This window comes from Mixophyes fleayi, chromosome 3 (genome assembly GCF_038048845.1).
Source record: "Mixophyes fleayi isolate aMixFle1 chromosome 3, aMixFle1.hap1, whole genome shotgun sequence".
NCBI lineage: Eukaryota > Metazoa > Chordata > Amphibia > Anura > Limnodynastidae > Mixophyes > Mixophyes fleayi.
Window position 1 is genome coordinate 192,028,169 of NC_134404.1, and position 24,325 is coordinate 192,052,493.

General features: G+C 38.7%; 1 protein-coding gene across 1 annotated transcript in view; it reads right to left on the reverse strand.

The window, feature by feature from the left end:
- The window catches only part of HDAC2 (histone deacetylase 2), a 65,393-nt gene that overhangs the window by 16,095 nt on the left and 24,973 nt on the right, over positions 1-24,325 (reverse strand). The window contains exon 4 of the mRNA XM_075202942.1: positions 16,221-16,295. Coding sequence (XP_075059043.1) covers positions 16,221-16,295 — 75 coding nt within the window. The remainder of the gene's footprint in view (positions 1-16,220; positions 16,296-24,325) is intronic.

The window sequence follows — 24,325 nt, forward strand, 5'->3', positions numbered from 1 at the left end:
ACAATCCCACAGGACGACCTATTATATTGGGTATAGGGTCACTGCTAATTTATCGTCGTAAGTGGATTATTATTTGCAGACCCACGCTGCATCTCTAAAGTCTCACATTCAGAATACTACACATTTTTAAAATATGCTTAAAAACATAACATGCAAAGATACACATTTTCTCAATTGTGATGTACAACTTGTATATAGAAATATTATGCATTAAGATGAGACAAAGGCAGTAGATATTTAACACTGGATATGAGTATTTTGGAGAGTCGCTGTGGGTTCATACTCTATTCTATTCACTTTATTCTCTTACACAATTATATTTTTTTTTAATCCTGAATGACTAACAGACAATAGGTCCTGTAAAAGGACAATTTTTCAGTCTGAGCTTTGCTTATACACATATACATGGGTTTGAGCTATTAGCAAACATCATGTGTGGGTGAGCCATCTCTGGGTGATCCTTGTATTATACAATTTATTGATGATTTTTCCATATGGAATGAGGATGCCAAGTCCATTGAGAATTTTGTTTTACACCTTGATAAATCATTTAGCTTTGCATTTAAAAAAATAAAATAAAATAACCCAAAACTCATTTTAAATATATTAGCCTTAGTTATTGCAGAGATAAAAATATCAATGGGCCCTAAATCTCCCAAACCAAAGGATTAATTGCCAATTTATTTCACATTACACTCTGGCGGTTAGATCAAATGTGATCAAAGTGTCAAATAAGATTACAGATTGAATATTCAAACTAGCTACATTATATGTGTTAGAATGTCAGTGTAAATATGTTGGACTGCACTATACCTCATCTTTGAATTAAAGTTATGACACAGTTAGAACTATGAAAATTTATAGATATAGAATTTCCTAGATACAGGAAAAGACAGATATAAGATTGTGCTTGCGTGAGTCCTTCTGGGTATATAGTCGACAACCCTGCATCCAGAGGGCCTTAATGTGACTATAGAACTCAAATGATTTGGACTAGGATTTCCAGGATGTGAAATAAAATTACTTTTTTTTCTCTCTCTCTCCTTGCAGGCATATTCCTTATGTTGATGTTATTGTTGCACAATTTGCACTTAATGTAATCATTTATCACATGTTGAGTGTTTGCTGTATTGAAAAAGCAGATTTTGCCCTTGGTTTAATAGTGTAGAGAGGAACATATGTAATACTGAATATAAAAAGATTGATAGCTTTATTTTTATTTATGTATAAACATGAAATACCGGTAAAACACCTTTAGTGTTAGTCTGACCTTTAAACATTGTACTGTCATATATAGGTTATGCAGTTTTAAATGTGACATTTTTGTACAATCTTTTTAAACTATTTACCTATAAGTTTTTATATTCTATGTTGAGATCATGAGATTATTATAATGGTTTACCACTTGTTCAATATCAGGACAAGATGGAAAAATCATGTCTGTCACATTAGGGGCTATTCTACCAGCAGTGGACAAAACTATTATTTCACATAAATAACTGAATGAATATATTTTTTATTATCTGGACGCAATATGTATTATTACATAATTAATGAAGTGATGTATTGGATTTAAACTACACAGAGATTTATCAACTATTCAGATTTTATATTGAATTGTTGTTATAAAGGAATATTTATTCTAAGAGCCATATGTTTGTCTCCCTTTAGACATAAATAATTGCCTCTTTAATTAAAGGAATAAATTTTGCATTTTTAAAATGAATACTGATACAGAGCTGTTGTAACTAGGTCAGCGTATTATAACTGTTAAAAAAACACAACAAAAACGAGTCAAGGTTTATTATTACTTTATTGCTATTATTTCACTTATAGTAAATAAGTTGATAATAATAGTTTGCTGGTGATTAGTTGATGTGGATTTAAATGAACCGTGATTTATTGGACCAAATGCTTCTGAAGAAACTGCTAGAGGTGGAGAAACACATTAAAAATCAAATACTGGTTTGGTATCTGTTACATCTTGTCTTTGGACACAGTGGAATATAAGAGTGACATGGCTGAGGCAGCCGAACGGGACTGTTAAATTTATACAATCAAGGACATATTCATTCAATAGATACACACTCTCTATATGGCAGTGAGACTTGTGTACTAAGAAATCTGGTGACTGCATTACAATAGTATAAGGGATACTTGTGTTCCCTGAAGAGTGAGGAAGACACCATCACAAATTTTGCATTAATTCAGTTTCATAAAAGGAGCATTTCTCTTTATATTACATTGGGACAATTACAGGTTCCTAATAAAAGGACTGCTTGTTATTCATGTGTGGCTTGGAATCCAAGATAATACATTCGATGAGAATGTGAATCCTCTGATAGTTAGCTTATAGATAATTCCTGGTGTCAATATTTGTGTCATTCATTTTATTTTAATAAATATAATGTACCATATCTTTTTATTTTTATAGGTATAACTTTATTGCTGTATAATAATGTCACATTTTGCTATATATATTTTTTCAATAATCATTTCTGAGCTGCTTTTAAGCAATAAACCCAAATAGACGTTTTCCCCTTAAATAGCAAGCCAAGTTTTAAGCATGCATCTGATACTCATTTTCTTAGCTGTCTCTTTTCAAAATCTCTTTGGAGGGCAGAAAAGTATGGCTACCAGTTACATTCACAGACACAGACTCTCAACATGTCATGTGATGGCAGAGGAGGGATGATTTTACAGTCCAGAAAGAGCTCAGAGGGGCGTTCCAAAGCCAGCAGCTGAAGCTGTGAAGATGTGTTTTGGTGAAGTTCCAGAGTAAGCAGCATTTTCTGGGAGTAAGCCTCAGGAGAGTCCCCAGGTTGTGAGGCCTGCAAAGACTCCAGCTCTGTCACCATCAGGCAGCAGTATGGATAAAAATGAAGGTCTGAGGCATGAAAAACAAGGCAAGGCCCTGAGCTCAGGGCCTAGTGTGGCTGCTCCTCCAGAGCAATCCAGGAGTGAGCTTTGCCCACAAAAAAGCTACAGTTTGCAGCCAAGCAGTGCACCAAGAAAAATCTTGCAGTTCTTTTGAGCGATGTGAAGGCGGCCTGCATGAAGGCTCCAGAGGCAGTGAAAAACAAAGGCAGGCGAGCATGAGAGGGGGATGACACTGAATCTACGGGACCGGATAATGCTGTGATTATAGCAGAGAAGGGGAAGTGACCGGGCCGAAAAAGAAAATCGCAGTTAGCTGGAGGTAGAAGAACCATGCCTTCAGTTATAAACATATAGCTTACACTTGCTAGATAAACGAAATTATGGAAATCTTAAATGAAAAAAAGAAATCTAGAGAATTTAAATATATCTGCAGAGAAAGATCCACAGAGGTGATGCGAGTGCATCAAAGTAACAGAGGAGGTTACCAAACCAAAGCCGGAAAAGAACAGTTAGAGAAGAGATGCTTTCCTTGGGGAGATGCAGTGGATTAAGGGATGTGCCTCACAGGATTCTCATCAGCACACTTACCCCTTAATATACCAGGGGAAGAGGAGCTAACTATTGAGGAAAGCCAAAAGAACACACTGCTTAAATCTCTAGTAGATATAGAGGAAGTGGACATAAGCACACCGACTTGTCTATGAAAGACAACAGCGACAGTATAAATTCTAATATATCTGCTAAAAGAAAATATGTCTGTGAAATGTAACAATGGCAATGCAAAGGTTAATGTGTTTTATACAATAGAGTGTAAGCTGTCTCTCAATGGTAACAGCATTGAAACAATTGCTAATGAGTCAGTTGTGAATGCTAATAATATGAGTAAACTATATGGGAAAGATAGCAGCAATACAAATGTGAATATGTATGTTAATAGTGAGGTAAAGCCATCTGAAAAAGATAACAGTGGCAATGTTGCTATGCCTGCCAGTAGTCAAGCTAAGCAGTCTGTGAAAGGTAACAGAGGCAATGTAAATTTTAATGTGTCTGCTACCAGTATAGGTAAGCATTCTGAGAGGGATAACAGTGACAGGGTGAGTGTAATTATATCTTTGATAGATGAGGACAATGGTAAACAAATGGTGTCAGTAACAGATGTGAAACCACCTGCAGGGCTTAATGATGACAATGGAAGGGTTAAAGCACCAGCTGCAGATCCCAGTGATGATGCAAGTGACTCACCACTGGTCCATGATAGTGGTATAGCTGGTGGGAGGAGTAGTAGAAGAATGAATAAGACAGTGGTTGCTATGGTTACCAATGAAGTCAGTGCAAATAACACTGCAAAAGCCAATAATATTGTTGTGAATAACAATCTGAAAATACACATGTGAGCAGTAATGTGCAGCTGGGAGCCACCATCCTTACAGCAGAAACTGTACCCAGGGTTTCTGACATAGACGCGATGGTGGTCCCAACTGACACAAGTGATAATGAAAGTAGAGTGCCAATACCATATGTCAGGGCAGGCAGGGGTGACCCCGTAATAAACATAGATAATCAGCCAAGGTTTATTAGTCAGCCTCCTAAGCAGAGGCACAAGGAGCTGTATTAATTATGATCTTGGATGCAGGCAAAGAGGTCCCTTTTCTCAGAAACCCCAAACCGTCCAGTTAACTCACCAGGATATGATGTTAGGTTCTGCACTTACAATGGGATAAAACTTTCTAGGAGAGTTTTGGGATGTGGGGAGATTGGGGGGGGGGGGGGGGTGAGGGTGAAGGGGACCCTATTACAAGACAAGAATTAGTAAAGGTTACACTGCTGGTTAGAAATGAATCATTGCCCCCAGTTGATATTACTTATTGGTTAAATAGATATGCAGTTGTTGTCACCTCTCTAACAAAAGTGGCAGATGAGGAGAAAAAGGTATGGGCTTGAGCATGGCCAGCCTGGGTAAGGTTTTGCCATTTTGACTCTGGACCTGTCCACATTCCCACTGCAGCTTATATTGGACGAGAAAGATTACAATCTTTTTATGCAGGAGAGCCTCGTCCAGTGTCACAAATGTAATTCATTTAGACACCTAAGCATTACATGCAGAGAAAAAGTGTTCGATGTGTCAACAGCTAGAGCATATGGCAAGTGAATGTCGCCACATTGCATGCAACCTTTGTGGTCAAAAGTGTCACCCTTAGAGCAAGTGCCCATCTGCTGAGCAAAGGTATCAAAGGAGGAGATGGTTGAAGTGAGTATATCAGTAGAATAATTTATATTGCTATCGGGTGATTTGGCTGCACAAAGGACTTCTAACCTTTAGTATGAGGTAGATGTTCCAAAGCCCTCGGTGCAGGTTCCCACATCAAAGCCTTCAGCATTGGAGGCTGCCAAATCTGTCCACAAAAAGATTGTCCCGGTTTAGACAGTAGTCAAGAAGGTAGAGAGGTGATTATATTAGAAGATGGAGAGACCAGATTAAAGGGAAAGATTAGCTCTAAACCAAGGAGTAAAAGGCCACCAGCCAATTTAGCAGGAGACTAAGGTAGGGCGCTTTGCCAATATTCACAAAGCAAAACATGATTGGAGAAGAGGTCCCTCCTACTGGTCTCTTACAGCCGAGCAGTATGGCGGGTTGGGTGTGCTTTTTACTGAAAGAGTAACCATTCAGCGGGTTATAAAGTTGCAAATGGGCAGATGTATGATTTTGAACTTCAAATTTAAAGGGCAAGATCTATGGCTTATTAATATTTATGGGCCCCAATCAAAGTGAGACTGAAAACATCTTCTCAGCGAGATAAAGCCTTTTATTTTTACAGCCAGTCAAGTGGCATTTGGAGGTGATTTCAACACTATCACTAACAGGGGCAAACGCAGGATTTGTAGAATGGGGTTTCCACACCAAGCCGCCAGTGGGTGTGGCTAGCATGCATGGGGGTGTGGCTATAATTTTAGACAGTGCTTGGCTGTTCTCCAACTATTCCTATCCCCATAATATACATGGCCAATGCTGCATGCACTACTGTTGGGTGCACGCAGCTCTCCCTTTTCAAGCAGAGCCGTGTGAAGTGGGGGCAGGGTCCAGCCACCTCAATTACACAGTTCCCTATGCTTGTAGGGGGTTTTCCATGCACTAGTAAACCCCCCTTGGTTTACTTATGACTAGGCCCAAAGACAGGGGAGGCTTTTTTTTTAAATAGGAGGATTAGAGAGGGAGGTCTGGTAGATGCATATATTAAGCACTCGCCAGACATCACTGGTTTCACTTATTATAGAGGTAGCTGTAGGTCTACGATAGAGAGTGTCCTCTTTAGCAAAAAAACAAAAACCTGTGACCCTGGCAACTGAGATGAGGGCGGTGGAGTTCTCAGATCACATTTTCCGATCTATGACCTTAAATGCTTCGGATGCTCCTCAAGGTGGTATGGCCTGTGGTGCCTGAGGAGGATGAATTTTCTTCAAACCCAGGAGACACTGTTGGATGCCGATTTAAGTAGATCAGAGTGTTCAGAGATGCTGAAAACACGAACTCAGAAATTTGTCCGCAGTCTCATAGCTAAAATACAATTGTTAAAATCTCATGCCTACTCTGCACTTAGGCGGAAACATTGTTTCCTGATTGGGTGGAGATGATGGGGAAATATCTGGAGTTAAATCCTTGCTCAAGGAGTTTCAGTATGACCGATATGCCTAGTTGGTTCTAATTCTGGATCTTACCATTCACGGGACCCTTACCAGAGATACAGGAACTCTTTTGAACACAAGAGAGTGAGAGAGGCTTGTATGACGGCCTGGGCATCTTCCACAGGGAGGGCATCTTGGGTGGTGTCAAGTCCTTTTACTCTGACCTACTTGGCAAGAAGTCACTTAACAGAGAAAAGATGAGCGATTTCGTGAGGAGACCCAAGTCCTGAGGCACAGCTATGCTGGCTTGGAAAACATGGAGGCATATATAACCGGTAGACAAAGTCAAAGATGTCATAGACTTGTCTATGAAAAGATCCTCAAGCCCAGACTGGTCTAACATCTGAGCTTTACAAGACATTTTAAGATCTCTTGGCCCCTCAACTCATGGAGTTTTTTAACAAGAGCCGATTACTCCTTCCTTCTATGAGGGATTTTTCCCTTATTCTGCTCTCTAATGAACAGGAACCTATGCAGAATTGAGAATTGGCGCCCCATCACTCTTCTCAACATGGATCATGAGATTTTGGCAAAAGTATTTTTCAACAGACTAATTAAATATTTTAGTCTCCTACTTTCTCCTTACAAGCACTGCACTGTGAAAGAGCATAGCAGTGTGGTCCTTGGCTGAGAAATGGGGAAAGTACCTGCAAGAACTAAATCAGTCTAAAGTTTTTGAGCATATAAATCACAAAAATCTCTGGGCTATGTTTGGGTGATATGGTTTTCAAGCAAGGGTGGTTAATTGACTTGGTACTCCTTATAGTCTAGCCGAGAGCTTTCCACTTGTCAATGGTTGGGTGGGCCTTGCCTTCAGGGGTGAATTCTGGAATCAGGCAGGGGTGTCCCCTTATAATTTTTCCATTTATCAGAAGGGCAGAAGGCAGTATGGTATGGTGCAGCTGAGCCTGGATCTCTGAAGATGGTGGCTTATGTGGATGTCCACCATTGTTCTGTCTGATGTGACAGAGACTGTTGTATTGACATCTGTAATGCAACAGTAATCAGGAGCCTCTAGAGTCTACCATATAAGAGAAAAGTTCTTTAGTTGGGCGAGGATAGTCAACAGTTTGACCCATTGACTGTCTCCCCAAGGCTAGTCAAGAGATAAAATTTATTGGCATCCAACTTGGCGCAGGAGATTACTCCACCCGAAGTTGGGAGCATAGACTGGGAGATGTTTCCGCCAAAGTGGAGTTTTGGAAGGGATGGAAAATTTATCTGAGAGACAGAGTTGATCTGATCAAAACTTACCTGATCCCAATCATTTGTATGTTAGCTATGTGTGCATTTTGCCAAAACCTAAGAATTTAGGAGAGAAGGAGCCTGGATATGCTATACCCAGTGCTTTTCATTTGACTACCTTTATTAAACTGAACTTCAGAAGTCTTTTTTGGTGGATAGATAGTCTCAGGGTCTGGGTGTCTCCTTTTTCCAGTGCATGGATATGAGTAGGTAGAGTGGAGAGTTTCCGAGTTCCCATGGGTATCTCATTACCTATGTGTCTCTTGGTTTTAAGGTTACAAGGTGATGGCAAATTAGAGTGGAGGCGATCAGGAACTCTTCTAGAAGGGAGTTGAAGATGAGAATCTTGCACTGCCACTTTGAAGAGCTGCAGTTAATCATTCAGAGACTGCCTGGCAGTATCTGTAGGCAGGTACAGCTCTGGTGAACTCCCAGAGGATACCCTCATTGTATAGAGACATTGCCTGGTGCTAATTTCATGGGAGGCTTTATGTAAAGAGAAATTTAAAGCACAGAAGGGATGATGATCGTGGCTGCATACAGGATGAGTGGTCTAGGGGAGACGATGGAACTTTTCTTGCTTAAATGTCCCTTCAACATAAGGGTTTATGAGCGTTTCACACGCCCTGGGTATCCCTGGTCTTTCAGGTTTCAGTTATCTATGAGGCATTCAAAAGATGTGGGATCACCTTTAATTTACTGTAGTGGCTAGATACTGCAGAGTGTTAGGTGTCCATTAGGCAGAAGGTCTTATCCTGTGAAGTGGTGGTGGGCGATATCTTGCGTGTCGTGAGAAAGGTTCAAGGTTTGGATAGGGCAAAAATGGATGCATTAATTTGGCGGTAGTGGAGAAATTTCAGAGACCCCCTTGAGTTGGGATATGTTGAAACCCAGACCTTCTCCTTCTATGGCTTTATATCCTTTCCACTCCATGTAGATTTTGTTTGTGGTATTTATTTTTGAAAACAGTCTTTGCATCAGCTAAAGTGTCAATTCATCCCTTTTAGGGTTATTGTATAAATAATAAACATTGTCAAGTTGTGTTTATGGTTTTGATTTCCACCTCATGTTGATTTCAAGTGTTTTTTGTTTAAAGTGTGGCGTTAGATCCAGTAAGGAGTGCTGTGCTGAGAGAGTGATATACATTGGGGGATTATTTTGAGTGCCTATTGAAGTGGATTTGTTTTTATGTGTGTTTATTAAGTCTTTTTTTTCTGTTAGAGCTAGTGGGTGTGGTTTAATTGCAATAGTTAATACAACTGTTTAGTGCAAACTCTATTTAACAGGTGGAGGTAAGCGATTTCATTGAGCTTGTGATTTCCACTGCATTTTGATTTCAAGAGCTTTTTGTTTAAAGTGTGGCGTTAGATCCAGGAAGAGGTTTATTCTGGTAAGGGGCAAAGGTTAGTACTTTCGAGTTCACTGTAGGCTATAAGAAGTTAAATTAGTCATAATAAGATGAGTGGTAGCAGTCTTGATGATCTCACTCAATGCATATCTTGTCATATATATGCACACTTGGAGCCATTGTTCCAAGGTTTATACCTCTGCGATAAATGTAAGCAATTGGTCTCTTTGGAAGCCCAGGTAACTGATCTAATGCAGACCATTGCAACATTGAGAGAGATTGCCAACCTGGAGCAGAGTTTACAGCTCACCGTTGATGCATTAGCTGATAAGGGTAGAGCAGAGACAGATGAGGATGCACAGGTAGGCAGCTGGGAAACAGTTACTTGGGGTAGGAGAAGGAAGAAAAAGCAGGCCAGTTCTGAGCTAAGCAATTCCAGCAGAATTGTCAGATAGGATGAAGATACTGTGGAAGGCAGTTCAGAATTGGTAGAGTTGGGTGAGGCTGCTTCCTTTAACAACCAGGGGAACGATCTTTACAGCATAGAGGGGACCAAAGTTACTTAGGGACCCAGGCAGATTGTGGTGGTAGGGGATTCAATTATTAGGAAGGCAGATAGGACAATCTGTTACTGGGACTGTGCATGCAGAACAGTGTGTTGTCTCCCGGGTGCTTGGGCTCAGCATATTGTGGATCAGGTGGACAGTTTGTTGGGAGGGGCTGGGAATGACCCGGCGGTTTTGGTGCATGTTGGCACAAATGACTGAGTTAGAGGAAGATGGGGTGTCCTAAAAAATGATTTCAGGGGCATAGATCACAAACTTAAGGCAAGGACATCCAAGGTATTTTCAGAAATACTACCTGTGCCAAGCACTAGTCCAGGGAAGCAGTGGGAGATTAATGCGTGGCTAAAAGATTGGTGTAGGAAGGAGGGTTTTGGATTCTTAGAGCACTGGGCTAATTACTCGGCCAGTTGCCATCTTTATTATCGAAATGGAGTGCAACTGAATAAGAAGGGGGTTGCAGTGCTAGGGGAGAGGATGGTTAGAAGGTTGGAGGAGATTTTAAACTAGGCTCCGGGGGGAGGGGCAAGCAAGTATTTATGGGAAAGACATTGAGTAGTAAGGAGGAATTTAACAAGAGTCGAGGGGGTGGAGAGGAAGGAAAGGGAAGCATAGCCGATAAGGAGAGGCCCTTTCTAAAGCAAAAAGAAATACCTAAGGGAGACAATAGACTTAAGTGTATGCTTGTAAATGCAAGAAGCCTGACAGGTAAAATGGGGAAGTTAGAACTAGTAGCAATGAATAAGCAGTATGATATTATAGGTATTACGGATACCTGGTGGAATGATACACATGACTGGGAAGTCAACTTGGAAGGCTATTCTCTCTTCAGGAGGGATAGGGTAAATAAAAGGGGAGGAGGAGTATGTCTTTACATTAAGCCAGAGATAGAACCAAGTATTAAAGAAGTTATTTACGATAATATTGGTGATAATATAGAGGCATTGTGGGTGAAATATCCAGTGGAGGAAAAAGTTCAGAGACGTTGCTGATAGGGATATGCCATAAAACTCCAGATATTAGTATGATTGAGGAAGTCGAAATTCTACAGCAAATTGAAAAGGCTACACAACTAGGTAAAGTTTTAATTATGGGGGATTTTAATTATTCGGACATTGCTTGGAGTACTGAGACCTGCAGTACAGCTAGGGGAAATAGGTTTCTGAGCACACTAAAAGACCATTACATATCCCAATTAGTAGAGGAACAAACTAGGAACAGGACAATAGTAATAACAAATAATGTAGACGTAATATCAAATATTCAAGTAAGTGAACACTTGGGAAACAGTGATCATAATATGGTCTCATTTGAAATTAGTGTCCAGAAGCAATGGTATTAGGGATCAACTAGGATTTTAAACTTTAGAAAGGCAAATTTTAATATGCCAAAGGACTCTATAAAGTGCATAGACTGGGATTAAGTTTTTGAAGGAAAAAACACGGAAGAAAAGTGGGCTGTCTTTAAAATGTTGTGGGAAACATACACGTATAAGTTCATTCCCATGGGAAATAAATGTAAAAGAATTAAGTCTAATCCAATGTGGCAAAATAAAAAGGTAAGGAAAGAAATTCAAAGGAAGAAGCGTGCATTTAAATTGTTTAAGTGTGAAGGGTCTGAGGAGTCTTTCCTTAAGGTACAAGGAATGTAATAAAACATGCAAAAAGGAAATTAGATTGGCTAAATTAGAAAATGAAAAACAAGCTGCAAAAGAAAAAAAGTAAGACAAACCCCCAAAAGTTTTTTAACTATATAAATGGCAAAAGAATTAAAAAAGATAATATAGGAATATAGGACCCCTAAAAAGTGAGATGGGTGAATTGATAAATGATACTAAGGAAAAAACAGAGGCATTAACACTTTATTTTCTTCAATATTTACTAGAGAGGAACAAATGGTAAGAATAATACATAAAAACGGAAATTAAACCGTACCATTAATGAATACTTTGCTGACAAAGGAAGAAGTCCAAAGGCGACTGAAGAATATTAAGATAAATAAAGCTCTAGGTCCAGATGGCATACACCTAATGGTTCTTTTGGAGCCAAACTCAGAAATAGCTAGACCGCTAGTCTAATTTTTATAGATACAATCTCATCAGGCTCAGTACCAAGGGATTGGCGAATAGCAGATGTGGTGCCGTTGTTTAAAAAGAGGATGAGTCCTCAGTTCTCTGAAATTCAATCGCAGATCCACATCTCCTCAAAGCACTTTTATCAATTTTTGCAACTTCGCCATTTCCATAGTGTCGCTAAAGATCGCCTTCTAGCCCGACCTCTCTCCACCGTTGAAGCCCTCTGTCTACGCCAATCTTCAACCAAAGGTCTGATATCAACGCTTTACCACGAACTTGCTTCCTCTTCTTCTTCTCTTAGACCCCCCCATGAACTAACCTGGGAACGGGACCTTGGTGGATGAGAAATGGTCTGAAATTTACGAGAACGCCGCCTCTAGTTCCATCTGCGTAAGAATTAAAGAGAATGTTTATAAGGTGCTATATCGATGGTACTATGTGCCGTCGCGTCTTTGCAAAATCCATCCTGATTCATCTGATTGGTGCTGGCGAGGGTGCTCCCATGAAGGCACATTTCTCCACATGTGGTGGTCGTGCCCAAAATTGACAGGCTTCTGGATCCAGATAAGAGGTCTGATTAATTCAATTCTCCAGGTGGATATTCCCCTGGAGCCAAAATTTTTTCTTCTTCCTATGGGGGCTCCCACGGCATCCCGACACCAGAATAAATTGATCAGGCATGTTGTTTCGGCAGCTACCTGCCAAATAGCGGCAGACTGGCGCTCGCAATCCCCTCCCTCCATGCAGTCCATAATCAACAGAATTTTGCAGATTGAACGGATGGAATACATGACCAGTATTATCCGGAATTCCTCTAGAGGCTTCTCCAAGGTTTGGGACCCATGGTTATCCTTCTTCCAGGCGTGCCCACCCTTTACTTAACCCAGCTTTAAAACCTTATACCCCTCTTGGATCTTTTTCCATCGAACAATAGATCTAGTCACTTCTTACCTTCTCTCTCCTTTCCCCTTCTATGTATTCTCTTTCTCTCTTCCTCTCTCTATTAAAACCTTAGGTCACCTGTTATTACTAAAATTGTTAGGTTGATTGACTTAGTGTCTTCACATGTTATATGCTGGTTGTTGATATTGTTACTTCCTGTCTACTTTTGTTATCAGTATGCACGTTGTCATTCGTTCTATGCTGTTATCATGACCTTGCAAAAATAAAAAACTTTAAAAAAATAAAAATAAAAAAAATAAAAAAATAAAAAGAGGATGAGGTCACAACAAGGGAATTATAGACCTGTAAGCCTGACATCAATAGTGGGGAAACTACTGGAAGTTATATAGAGGGATATTATTCATGATTACCGATAAGTGCGCAATAAGATTATTAGTGGGAATCAGCATGGATTTGTGAGGGGTAGATTGTGTCAAACTAATCTAATTAGTTTCTATGAGGAAGTTAGTGGGAAGTTAGTGGGAACTTAGACCAGAGCAGCACAGTAGATGTGTCTACTTAGATTTTGCAAAGGCCTTTGATACAGTGCCAATCATACTAATCATTTCCTCTTTCAATTTCTCTTCCCTTTGTTCGATCTGTCTGGGTTAGTGCAAGCAGGCTTCTCTGGCTTTCAGACATGACACATCTCTTTCCAGAACAGATTTGTTAAGAGGTTGGTTTACAAACTAAGGGAACTGGGTCTAGGAAACAACATTTGTACTTGGATCAAAAACTGGTTAGAGAATAGGGAACAGAGAGTTGTGATAAATGGAACATTTTCTAATTGGTCAAAAGTTTTAAGTGGAGTACCTCAAGGTTCCATGCTGGGGCCACTCCTTATAAATATATATTTATTAATGACCTTGGTGATGGTTTAGAGAGTAAAGTTTCCATTTTTGCAGATGACACTAAACTTTGTAAGGTAATAAAATCAGAGCAAGATTTAGCTTCTCTACAGAGGGACTTAAATAAACTGGAGGATTGGGTGACCAAATGGAATATGAGGTTTAACATAGATAAATGTAAGGTTATGCATTTAGGGATGAAAAACAAGCATGCAATCAGAAATTAAGTGAGATTAATTTAGGGGAATCTATAATGGAAAAGGATTAGGGAGTGCTTGTAGACAGTAGATTTAGTAATAGTGCTCAATGTCAAGCAGCAGCTGCAAGGGCAAATAAAGTATTGGCATGCATAAAAAGGGGCATAGATGCAAGGGAAGACAGTGTAATTTTGCCACTGTATAAATCGTTGGTAAGACCACATCTTGAATATGGAACAGAGTTCTGGGCACCACTCTATAAAAAATATATTTTGGAACTAAAAAGAGTTCAAAGAAGGGCGACAAAATTGATAAAGGGTATGGAGTCATTAAGTTATGAGGAAAGGTTAGCCAATTAGCATGTTTACTTTAGAAAAGAGGCGTCTAAGAAGAGATATGATTACTATGTACCAATACATTAAGGGTCAATACAGAGAACATTCATGGGAACTTTTTACCCTAAGGACTATACACAGGACACATGGTCACCCCTAAGGTTAGAGGACAGGAAGTTTCACAACCAGCAAAGGAAGGGGTTCTTTACAGTAAGGGCAGTCAAGATATGGAATGCATTGCCAGGGAAAGTTGTGATGGCAGATTCAATAGATATGTTTAAGAAAGGGTTAGACAAATTTTTAGCGGAAAAGTGTATCCAGGGATACGACCATTAATTAAAATGAAGAATAGGACTGCAATATTGGGTCTGGAGGGATGTTTCCTAATTGAAACAGATTAGCGGTTGCTTAATCTGGATCAATTTCAAATATAAGTGAGGGATCGCAGGAGATTCAAAATAGGCCGATGGCCACTATGTGTTATTTGTTTTGTTGAAATTAACTATATTTTTCAGCAATTATATGGACATTAATTGACTTTTTTTTGTTTTCTTTCAATGAGATATGGACTTAAAATTAAATTATTCAAAAATTGTCACGCTATTACATAAAGTGTATGTTGCAAGTTCTTTTATAACAATAAAAATCTCCAAAGTCTCTCTGATCATTGCATCATGTGATAGTTTACCATGGTAGTCACATGACATTGTAAACTGTGCAGAATTATAAATCAGCAATAGCAGCCTTTATGAAAACAATAAACCCCCCAGAAAAATGGTCCTCCCCCAGAAAAATGGTCCTTACCAAGCTTCTTCTTATAGCCTACCAGTTATTTATTATTTAGTTTAAAAAAATTTTTTTACATGGGATTGCAGCTTTAAATATTCAGCTATTTAGATTAGTTGAAAAGGTTTGCAGAACCCCTAAAAGTCTCAGCAGTATTACTCTTTTTGGAAAGCGCCAAGTAGGTAAATATTTTAATTGATTTGGTTTACCTTGGGGGCATAGTGTTTGTGGTCTGAAATTAATGGGGCACACAGTGATATGCTCATCATATAAAATGGTTTAAAATGAAGAGTGAGGAAGCAATAAGCAAACAAAAGGAATAAAACAAAATCAATAAAATATTCTATTAATCCTCTGTCTAATGCTGGCAGGCTGCAGAGATTTGTGTTTGGTGGCAATGCCACAAGATGTCTGATTTCTGGAAGGAAACGCATGCTATGCCCAAACAGATATTTGACATAAAATTGTGTGTTCTCCATCGTCTGCTCTTTTGCGCCTACTGATTCCCGGTATTGGATCACATGGTAGTAAACTAGCCTCTCATTATAGTACAGCCAAATCCTTCATAGTTAAATACAGGAAGGAGCCGTTGTCTACCTTCCATCCATCATGTCAAAAATAAAATTTGGTTTATTGCCTCTATAGAAAAAAAACACTTTACAATTACAAGGAAAACCAGAAAAATCTGATTATACCTGGGAGCCTAGGTTTACGTTTACCTCGTCCACTCTCTCTACCACATAACTAGTTTGCGCTCTCTAAATGATCATTCCAAATAAGTGACTCTACTATATAGTAGGGTCTTACATATTTACACAAATAAATCCAACCTGAACTTTAGACTATAACCCAGTGGGTATGACATGAACTTTACCTGTTGCTATCAGCAAGGCTCTCCTTTCCCCCTCTTTTCCTCTCCTTTATTTCCCTTTTCTTTCTCGTCCTCCTCTTTTCCTACTTATCGTATCTGTTAATACAAGCTTAATATTTGAAAATGACATACTGACAATATTTGTCTGTTAAACATTGCTTAATGTTTAATTTTATTTAACTTTTTCTTTTGTATTGCTCAATTTATACTGTTTGTACATTTAGTCATTTTCAAAATTATTATATATTTTTTTTTAATCTCTAAACTGCTAAATCAGGTGAACAATTATAGAAATGTTCAATAGGAAATGCCATGAAATAAAATATAACCTTCTCTACTTTGCCTAATTCATATTTTATTCCCAAGGCAAAACTGCCTGAATATACAGCTATTATGAGTTTACAGGGCAAATACACCTAAAGAGACATCTTAACACAAAAAAATACTCACCAACAGAGCCTCCAGTAGACAACTGACAGAACTCAAAAAGGCCATCAAATACAGGACAGTCTTCACCTACATTGACTGAACATAAACAGAATATAGGTTACATATATGAAAAATCTTTATAAAATAAATTTGAAAAGACCTATACCCACAACAAAATATTAAACAGTAGATTATTACATGTCATCCAAATAAAGATCAGCTCTCCAAATTTTTCAGAGATTAGAGTGTGACACAAAGCAGTGTAACTTCTGCGGTAGTCTAACCTAGGTTATGGAGATCAACAGTCATCCAAATGGTACACCTTCAAATGTGTCAAACCAGCAAGCTTATGTTGTCTGAAACAAAGACACAGATGCACATCATCAAATAAACACACTGCAAAACTAAGACATAAACAAAAAAAAAAGTCTCAGTTTATAACAGAACATGACAATCTGAAAGAAGGCCTTTTTACTATTTAATACTCCATTTCTATTGTCCATTTTGAACAATACTTAAGGCACGGCCCTTTTTGGGTAAACCTGGTGCTCTATTGTAGATATATTGATATTTTTGTATTTTATTTTTATCTGTGAAAGGGATGCACTATCTAGTGAACATTGTGTCTCTTTTCTCAATTCTAATTACACCTATTTAAAATTCACCAGCATCAATCACTAGTAACACATGAATTATTTTGAATATCTCTCTCAGCTCATGATGAGGTTATTAAATACAGGAACTTATATAAAAAAAAAAAAGTTTATTGTAATAACGATCGTCATTGCGATAGTAGCATTTAAAAATGTTTATTTCCCATGTATTTTCTAGTGAACATTTTATTGTAAAACTTACTCGACTTCACCCACCCCCATTTGTTGTTTTTATCTCCATTCCGGTCTTTTTTTCCTGTTTATTGTTTTCATTATTATCATTTTGCAAATATCGAATAAAACTTAACAGTTAAAAAAAACAAACCCCAAAAAAACCCCACAGCTCTGGATGAAAAACCCAAAATGAAAGAGAATAAAAATAATTTCTACAGATAAGGCATTTTCTAGACAAGGTAAAGTCACGCTGCAGGCCTTTGAAATATAATCATTATTATTTTAAAGTTTTGCCAATTAAAAAAAAATAAAATCATTATGAAAGCTAACTACAGTTCTGAAACCAGAAATTCCTGTAATCTGTCTGTTTTTAAAAAGGCCGTTATCTATTAAAATACCTTAGCCCCAGTTTTTATTTTTCCAAACTGTTGGGTGTTCCTGCGTACTAAAGGGTACTGTCAAACATTTGGTGGAGCTGCCCAAAAATAGGACAGTCCTGGTAGACTTTACATCAATTAATTGCAAATATGCCTGAAGTCAGGTTCCCATCCTTCATTTTCCCCACCTCTAGCGGATCCATATTGGGAACCCTGAAAGGCAATCAAAAGCTAATCTGACATAGTCTTAGTTCAAATACACTACGACGTAAAAAGTAAGTAGACATCCAAACATCATATGTGCTTATGGAACATCCCAATCCAAAACCATGGGCACTAATACGGAGTTGCTTCGCCACTGCTTCATTAATAGCCTCCACTCCTCTGTGAAGGCTTTCCACTAGATTTTGGAACGTTGCCCAGGGGATTCGCATCCATTCAACCACAAGAGCACTACCATTCCTTTAGACATTTGGAATAGTGTATGGTGAGCTGAGAGTTGTGTGCAGCTGCTTGTCTAGGGAACCCCAACCATTACTCTCCCGACAAACAATTCTTGAGCAGGCGTTCCTTCCAAAATTAGAAGGGATGTCCACGTACTTCTCACAATGTAGTGTAGCTTCTCAATGGAGCAGACTGGCTCCCTCCTTTTCTCCACATAGTCATAAATAGAGTTTGGAATACTTCCCGCATGGAATCTTACATTATAGTTCATACTAATTCTCTAGTACAAGGGACCCATTGCTCTCTCACTATGAGACCCTTTAGAAACCCCTCAAACAAATTTGAAAATGATTTTGGCCATCACCCTACAGTCTCACAGTTTGGTGACTGCAAACACCCACTCTCAACATACTACTCACCTGCCCCTAACCTCTCTATAGACGCTGCTCAGACAATCTTGCAATTTCTAAGTTAAATAAATTTGCATGTTAAAGCGACTGTGGGTTCAAGACTGGATTTGTAGGCAAAAAGAGAACCTGTTACTTTAGTTCTATTCCTGAAAGTCCATCAGTTTTGATTGTGACAATTTCAGTTTTACCTTTAAATCGATATTAAAGTGTATAGTTTTCCTAAAACATTGTTTTGTTCTGTGTACCTGTTTGTGTTGAAATAAAGTAGCTTGAATGAGCACACAGCACTTGAAAAGTGGCTCTCTGGTGTGGCCCAATGGATTTGCTGTATGTTGACACAGTTCATGCTCCCCTCTCTATGTGAAAAGTTCACTCATTTATTAATTTTATTCAATTTAACAGCTTTAGGTGTAGATTATTTTATTGATTTCGTAATTTTGTGCTATTATAATTAAAGATTATCATAGTACTGCATTAATAACAATATATTGTGATGCTGTATATCTCATGTATATACTCCTCTGTAAAAATGTAGATAAATAGTCTATTGTGCTAGAATAAAACTGGATTGTATTTATGAAGAAGATTGATAGATAGATATAAAAAAATCTATCATCATCATTTATTTATATAGCGCCAACATATTCCATAGTGCTTTGCAATTGGGGACAAATACAGTAAACTAATAAACAAACTGGGTAAAACAGACAAAGAGGTGAGAAGGCCCTGCTCGCAAGCTTACAATCTATGGGACAATGGGAGTTTGATACATGAGGTTAAGTCTACATTTTGCATTTCGGCCCAGCCAGACTGCAAAGGTAAAAGTGACTCATAAGCTAAATGATCCTGTCACACAACAATGTTGGTCAGGGGGTAGTTGTCCTGTGTGAAATTGTGTAACGGATGGAAATAGGGTAATGTAGTGAAGTTAAGAGGGTGGTTGAGGAATATTATAAGCTTGTCTGAAGAGGTGGGTTTTCAGAAAACGCTTGAAAGTTTGTAGACCAGAGGAGAGTCTTATTGTGCAAGGGAGAGAATTCCATAGAGTGGGTGCAGCCCAAAAAAAGTCCTGTAACCGGGATTGGGAGGATGTAATGAGGGTGGATGAGAGAAGCAGATTTTGTGCAGAACGGAGTTGCCAAGTTGAGACAAGAGAGAAGATGTATGTTGGTGCAGCTTTGTTGATGACCTTGTAGGTTAGTAAAAGTATTTTATATTGGATTCTGTAGAAAACAGGCATCCAGTGTAAAGACATACAGAGTGATTCAGCAGAGGAATAACGATTTGCAAGGAAAATCAATTTTGCGGCTGCGTACAAAATAGATTGTATGGGTTTGAGTCTGTTTTGGGAAAGACCAGTAAGAAGGGAATTGCAATAGTCAATGCGTGAGATGATAAATGCATGAATTAAGGTTTTTGCAGTGTCTTGTGAGAGATATGTGCAAATTCTGGAAATGTTTTTTAGATGTATGTAACATGATTTAGATATAGGGTCAATGTGGGGAACAAAGGATAGGTGTGAGTCGAGGATTACACCTAGGCAGCAAGCTTGTGGGGTGGGATTTATGGTCATGTTATCAACAGAAATAGAAATGTCAGGTATGCTCTTGTTGGTGGGTGGGAATATTATTAACTCTGTTTTAGAAAGATTAAGTTTGAGTTGGCGAGAGGACATCCAGGATGATATGGCAGAAAGACAGTCCGTTACATGGGACAACACAGATGTCGAGAGATCAGGAGAGTATAGATAAATTTGGGTATCATCCGCATAGAGATGATACTGAAAACCAAAGGAACTTATTAGATTTCCAAGAGAAGCGGTATAGAGAACAGCAGAGGACCTAGCACTGAGCCTTGCGGTACTCCAACTGATAAAGTAAGAGGATAGAACAGTGTCTTGAAGATCTAGGGATTGCAGCGTTTGTATGAGAAGAGAACGGTCAATGGTGTCAAATGCAGCATAGACATCCAGGAGAATTAGGAGAGAGTAATGACGTTTTGTTTTAGCAGTGATGAGATCATTGACAACCTTATTCAACACAGTCTCTGTAGAGCGTTGAGAACAAAAGCCAAACTGAAGAGGATCCAACAGGTTGTTTGCGGAAAGGAAGCATGAGGTGAGTGTAGGCAAGTCTCTCTAGAAGCTTGAAGGGGCACTGGAGCTGAGAGATGGGACGGTAATTTGAGAGAGAGTTTGGGTCGGAATCTTGTTTTTTTTAGAATAGGAGTAATCACTGTGTGCTTGTATAGTACTGTGTTGTACTGTATTGTACTGTGTGCTTGTATAGTGATGGAAAGATGCCAGTAGAGATCTATAATCATATATATACACACACACACACACAGTGATTCAAAAGTCGCAGTACACCCTTTTATTTCAAAAACTCTACAGGAATTGGGCCAATTGGCCAATTTCAAGATGGCGCACGTTTGGTACATAAGTCGGGTCAGTGTGTGTTGTGACAAGATGGTCGATTGTCGCCTCACTTAGTTGGTCGTACCATTCAATATGTTCGTTCTAATCACCTTTCCATTGTGTAGGGTGTATAAATTTACGATCATCCATGATAATCCTCCGATAGTTCCTCGAGCTGCGGCTTTATTGGGGGCGTGTATGGAAATTTCAGATGCCTGTACCTGCCCTACGTGGTGCGATGTCCGCACATCACTTACTTGTTAATTAGATGCATTGCACTTTACTACTATAATGTATATTTTTAATGTTATCTATGTAAATAAACTTCTATTTTTTTATAATGAAGACTATTGCTTTTTGCCAACCTTCCTATACTGTTCACGGAGAACTTCGATGATAGCATCACAGGTGTCGGGTATTATCAAACCCTGAGCTTGAGGTGAAATAGCTGTGCCAAAATTATTAGCGTTGCTGCTAGTCTTTGCTCCGGTGCTATGGGTCTCCTTAAATGGCTATTCTCTCTTTCATGAGAGGGATTACAAGCTGGAGCAGTTCCTGAAAAGTGGCGTCGTTCATGCATGGGAAATTCCTAAAGTCATCTGGGTTGTTGTCCCGTATCTCCTGTAGCAGGGGCATATGAGAGAGTGTGTCTCTCCTTTTGAACCAATCTTTGCTTCAACAAGATTTATTGTCTTTCTCTTCGGTTCCGTATCTGCAATTTTCTTGCCACAGCAAGCAGGAAAAGTGCAGTTGCTTGTTGTTTTTCTACTGTCTCCATTGTAGGGATAAAAGTATGAATAAACGAAGAGACAGTGTTGTCTTCTGTTTTTATGCGTTTTTGGGTGTTAACTATAGTGAAAGCTCTGCCCCTTTATGCAAATGTATTTGGTATATCTTTACATGACCCTCAAATGTCACTTCAGTGTGTACGAAATAAAAATCATTGTTCACGCAACATGGCTGTAAAAAGTCGCTACCAGAACAGTCGTTTTTCCCTTTATCATCTAAAATGAAGCTAGTGTGTATACAGTCTATAGGCCAAGTGATCGGACCATCGATCGGATGTTTAATCAATTGGCATAAAAAGTTGGTGGAAAATTAGGCAGTCATGGACTCTCTCCTACCCCACTATCGCAAGTTACTGGCTTTTGTCTGAATGAGAACTGTGAGGCTAGGTACATTTATATATGAAAACAACTGGCCTTCCATTAGGTACATCAGCCCATCCCATTTGTAATCAGCTCCATGAGACCAAGGTAGCCTTTTTGGCTCAGACTGCTTACACAGTAGACACATAGATGATTTTTCTCCCCAATTTGGGGACAGACAGACATAAGGATTTTGTTACATGTTCCCTTCAGGGCGTTGGAAATGTTCTGAACATGAGTAAAGAGACTTAAATATGAGTAAAATGAACACTGTATATTATTAGTAGTTTAATGGTAAATGATATTGAATGATATTGAAATACATGGGACAGCATGGAGTGTTGATATTTGGTTCGTGACCAGATCACATTTGGTTAGTAATGATGTGATGTTTGAAATTATATTCTTTGGTTTCCAGAAATGTTTGTAGCTGCGTTATTGTAAATACATTTGTAGATTTTGTTATTTAGAACATTCTCTGGTTTGTGAGAAATGTTAGTTTGCTTAAGACGTAATGCAGTTCAAGAGTTTGAAATTAGTAGTACCTTAGGACTTTGATTGTGCCAATACAATAGACCTTATACTTGAATAGTATTGTATTTGATGTGCCTATAGTGTGGCTTCTCTGTGAATATCTGCTAGATTGTATTGTGTAACACCGTAAATATATATTGAAATTCTGGCTGTTGATTTTAATAGACTTTATTTGGTAGCTTGTCTTGCTGGTGTGTGCCAAATTATTCTCAATCTTAAAGTGGTCAGAAGCAAAGCAAATGCACTCATAATTTGTGTAAACTGTACAGTACAGGTAAATGTATAGTAAATAGGACTGTCCCCTAATTTGGGCTCCTTCAAGCGGACACACAATACTCATCTTTTCCCCAAAACTTACCAGCCAACCACCTGACCTTTTCCATGCTTCCTTCTCTCAACCCCAATCTTACGACTGATCCCCTCCTTTGACTCCCTTTGTGCCTGCTGTCTGTTTGCCCTCCCTTTAGGGTGTAAGATCTTACGAGCAGGGCCCTCTTGTTTCTCCACCTATCCTTCTGCTCCTACTTTACCACACTAGCTATGTTTGGAGTGTTTGAAGTTCTGTTATTTTTTTGTTTAATGTTCAATACTGTTATCTGTTTTACCCTGTACGGTCTAATGTCTCTAATTTCTGTACGATGCTGCAGAAACTTTAATAATGTACTATGTGTAATTTGTTATTGAAATTGGTGAGTGAGTGAGTGAGTGAGTGAGTGTGAGTGTGTGTGTAAAAAAACTACCGGGTGACAGAGTGCTCAAGCTGCAGCGCCACCTGCTGGGCAGCATTATATACTACACTGACCTACTAAATTCTTAGCATTATCTAATATATATATATATATATATATATATATATATATATATATATATATATATATATATATATATATATATATATAAGCCTAGCAGCGTGCGTTGGTGTGTGTGGAAAAAAACAATTTTCTCAGAAAGGGCTCATCCAATTGACCTTAAATTTGGTATACTGACATTATTTGACAAAAAAAAAATGATAATAGTGAAGTCAGTTAACTTCCATCATCCCCCCTTCCCCCCATGGGAGGGGTAGTAAAGGCTAAATTTACCAGATGAGGGCTCAAACTCTTGACCGTGTGGGTATTTATTTACCAGAGCCTGTGTTTGGTCATGGAGAATTGTATGTCGCATTTTCACGAGTACGGAGAAGCAGTGATGTGAAAGTGCAGGTTATGAATACTGCCCTTCAAGGAAGACTGATTGAGCACAGCGATAAGGTGTTTAGCAGAAACGTTGTCTATCGAGAGGTTTTAGAACAGTAAGACAATGGAGATTAAGGATGTGAAGATGAAGGATGAGGTGATGACATGTGGACAAAACTACGTTAAAAAAGGGCGCTTACGTCGGGAAGTAACGCTCTTCCCCTGAGGAGGCCTGGCTTAGCCCCAAATGCATGACAAGAACCTTTTTAAGGCCTTAAGTAGCTTGATTTGACTAGAATGCATGAGTATCATGTATGTATACACACACACACACACACACACACCTATCTATATCTATTGTGTGGTTATGAACTTATAATGACTTGATACAGGGGATATATAATGTGCAATACAATAAATTAGGTTTACAGGACTGAAGAAGGTATGTCATAAGAGGGAAATTGTAAATGCGTATGGTAATGTCAGAAGCGTATCCAAAAATAGAATAAGAACGTAGTGTGGGCAAATCATGGTGGAAAATACAGGTTCTTTCTCAATTTAATTCTTTCCTGTTTAAGACCACAGCTTTTCTTTCTATGCTTAGAGTTGTTTTTTTCCCCCATACTAGTTATACAGGATATATTCTGCCTAGTATCATTAATATGTAACATTTGGTACATAGGCTCTCTCTAAGTAATTTAATCACTGTAAACATAATGAACAGACTAAAATTATGACAAGATCAAAAAATAAATAAATTAAAGGGGCGTATTCAATTGTGAGCGTTAACGCTGC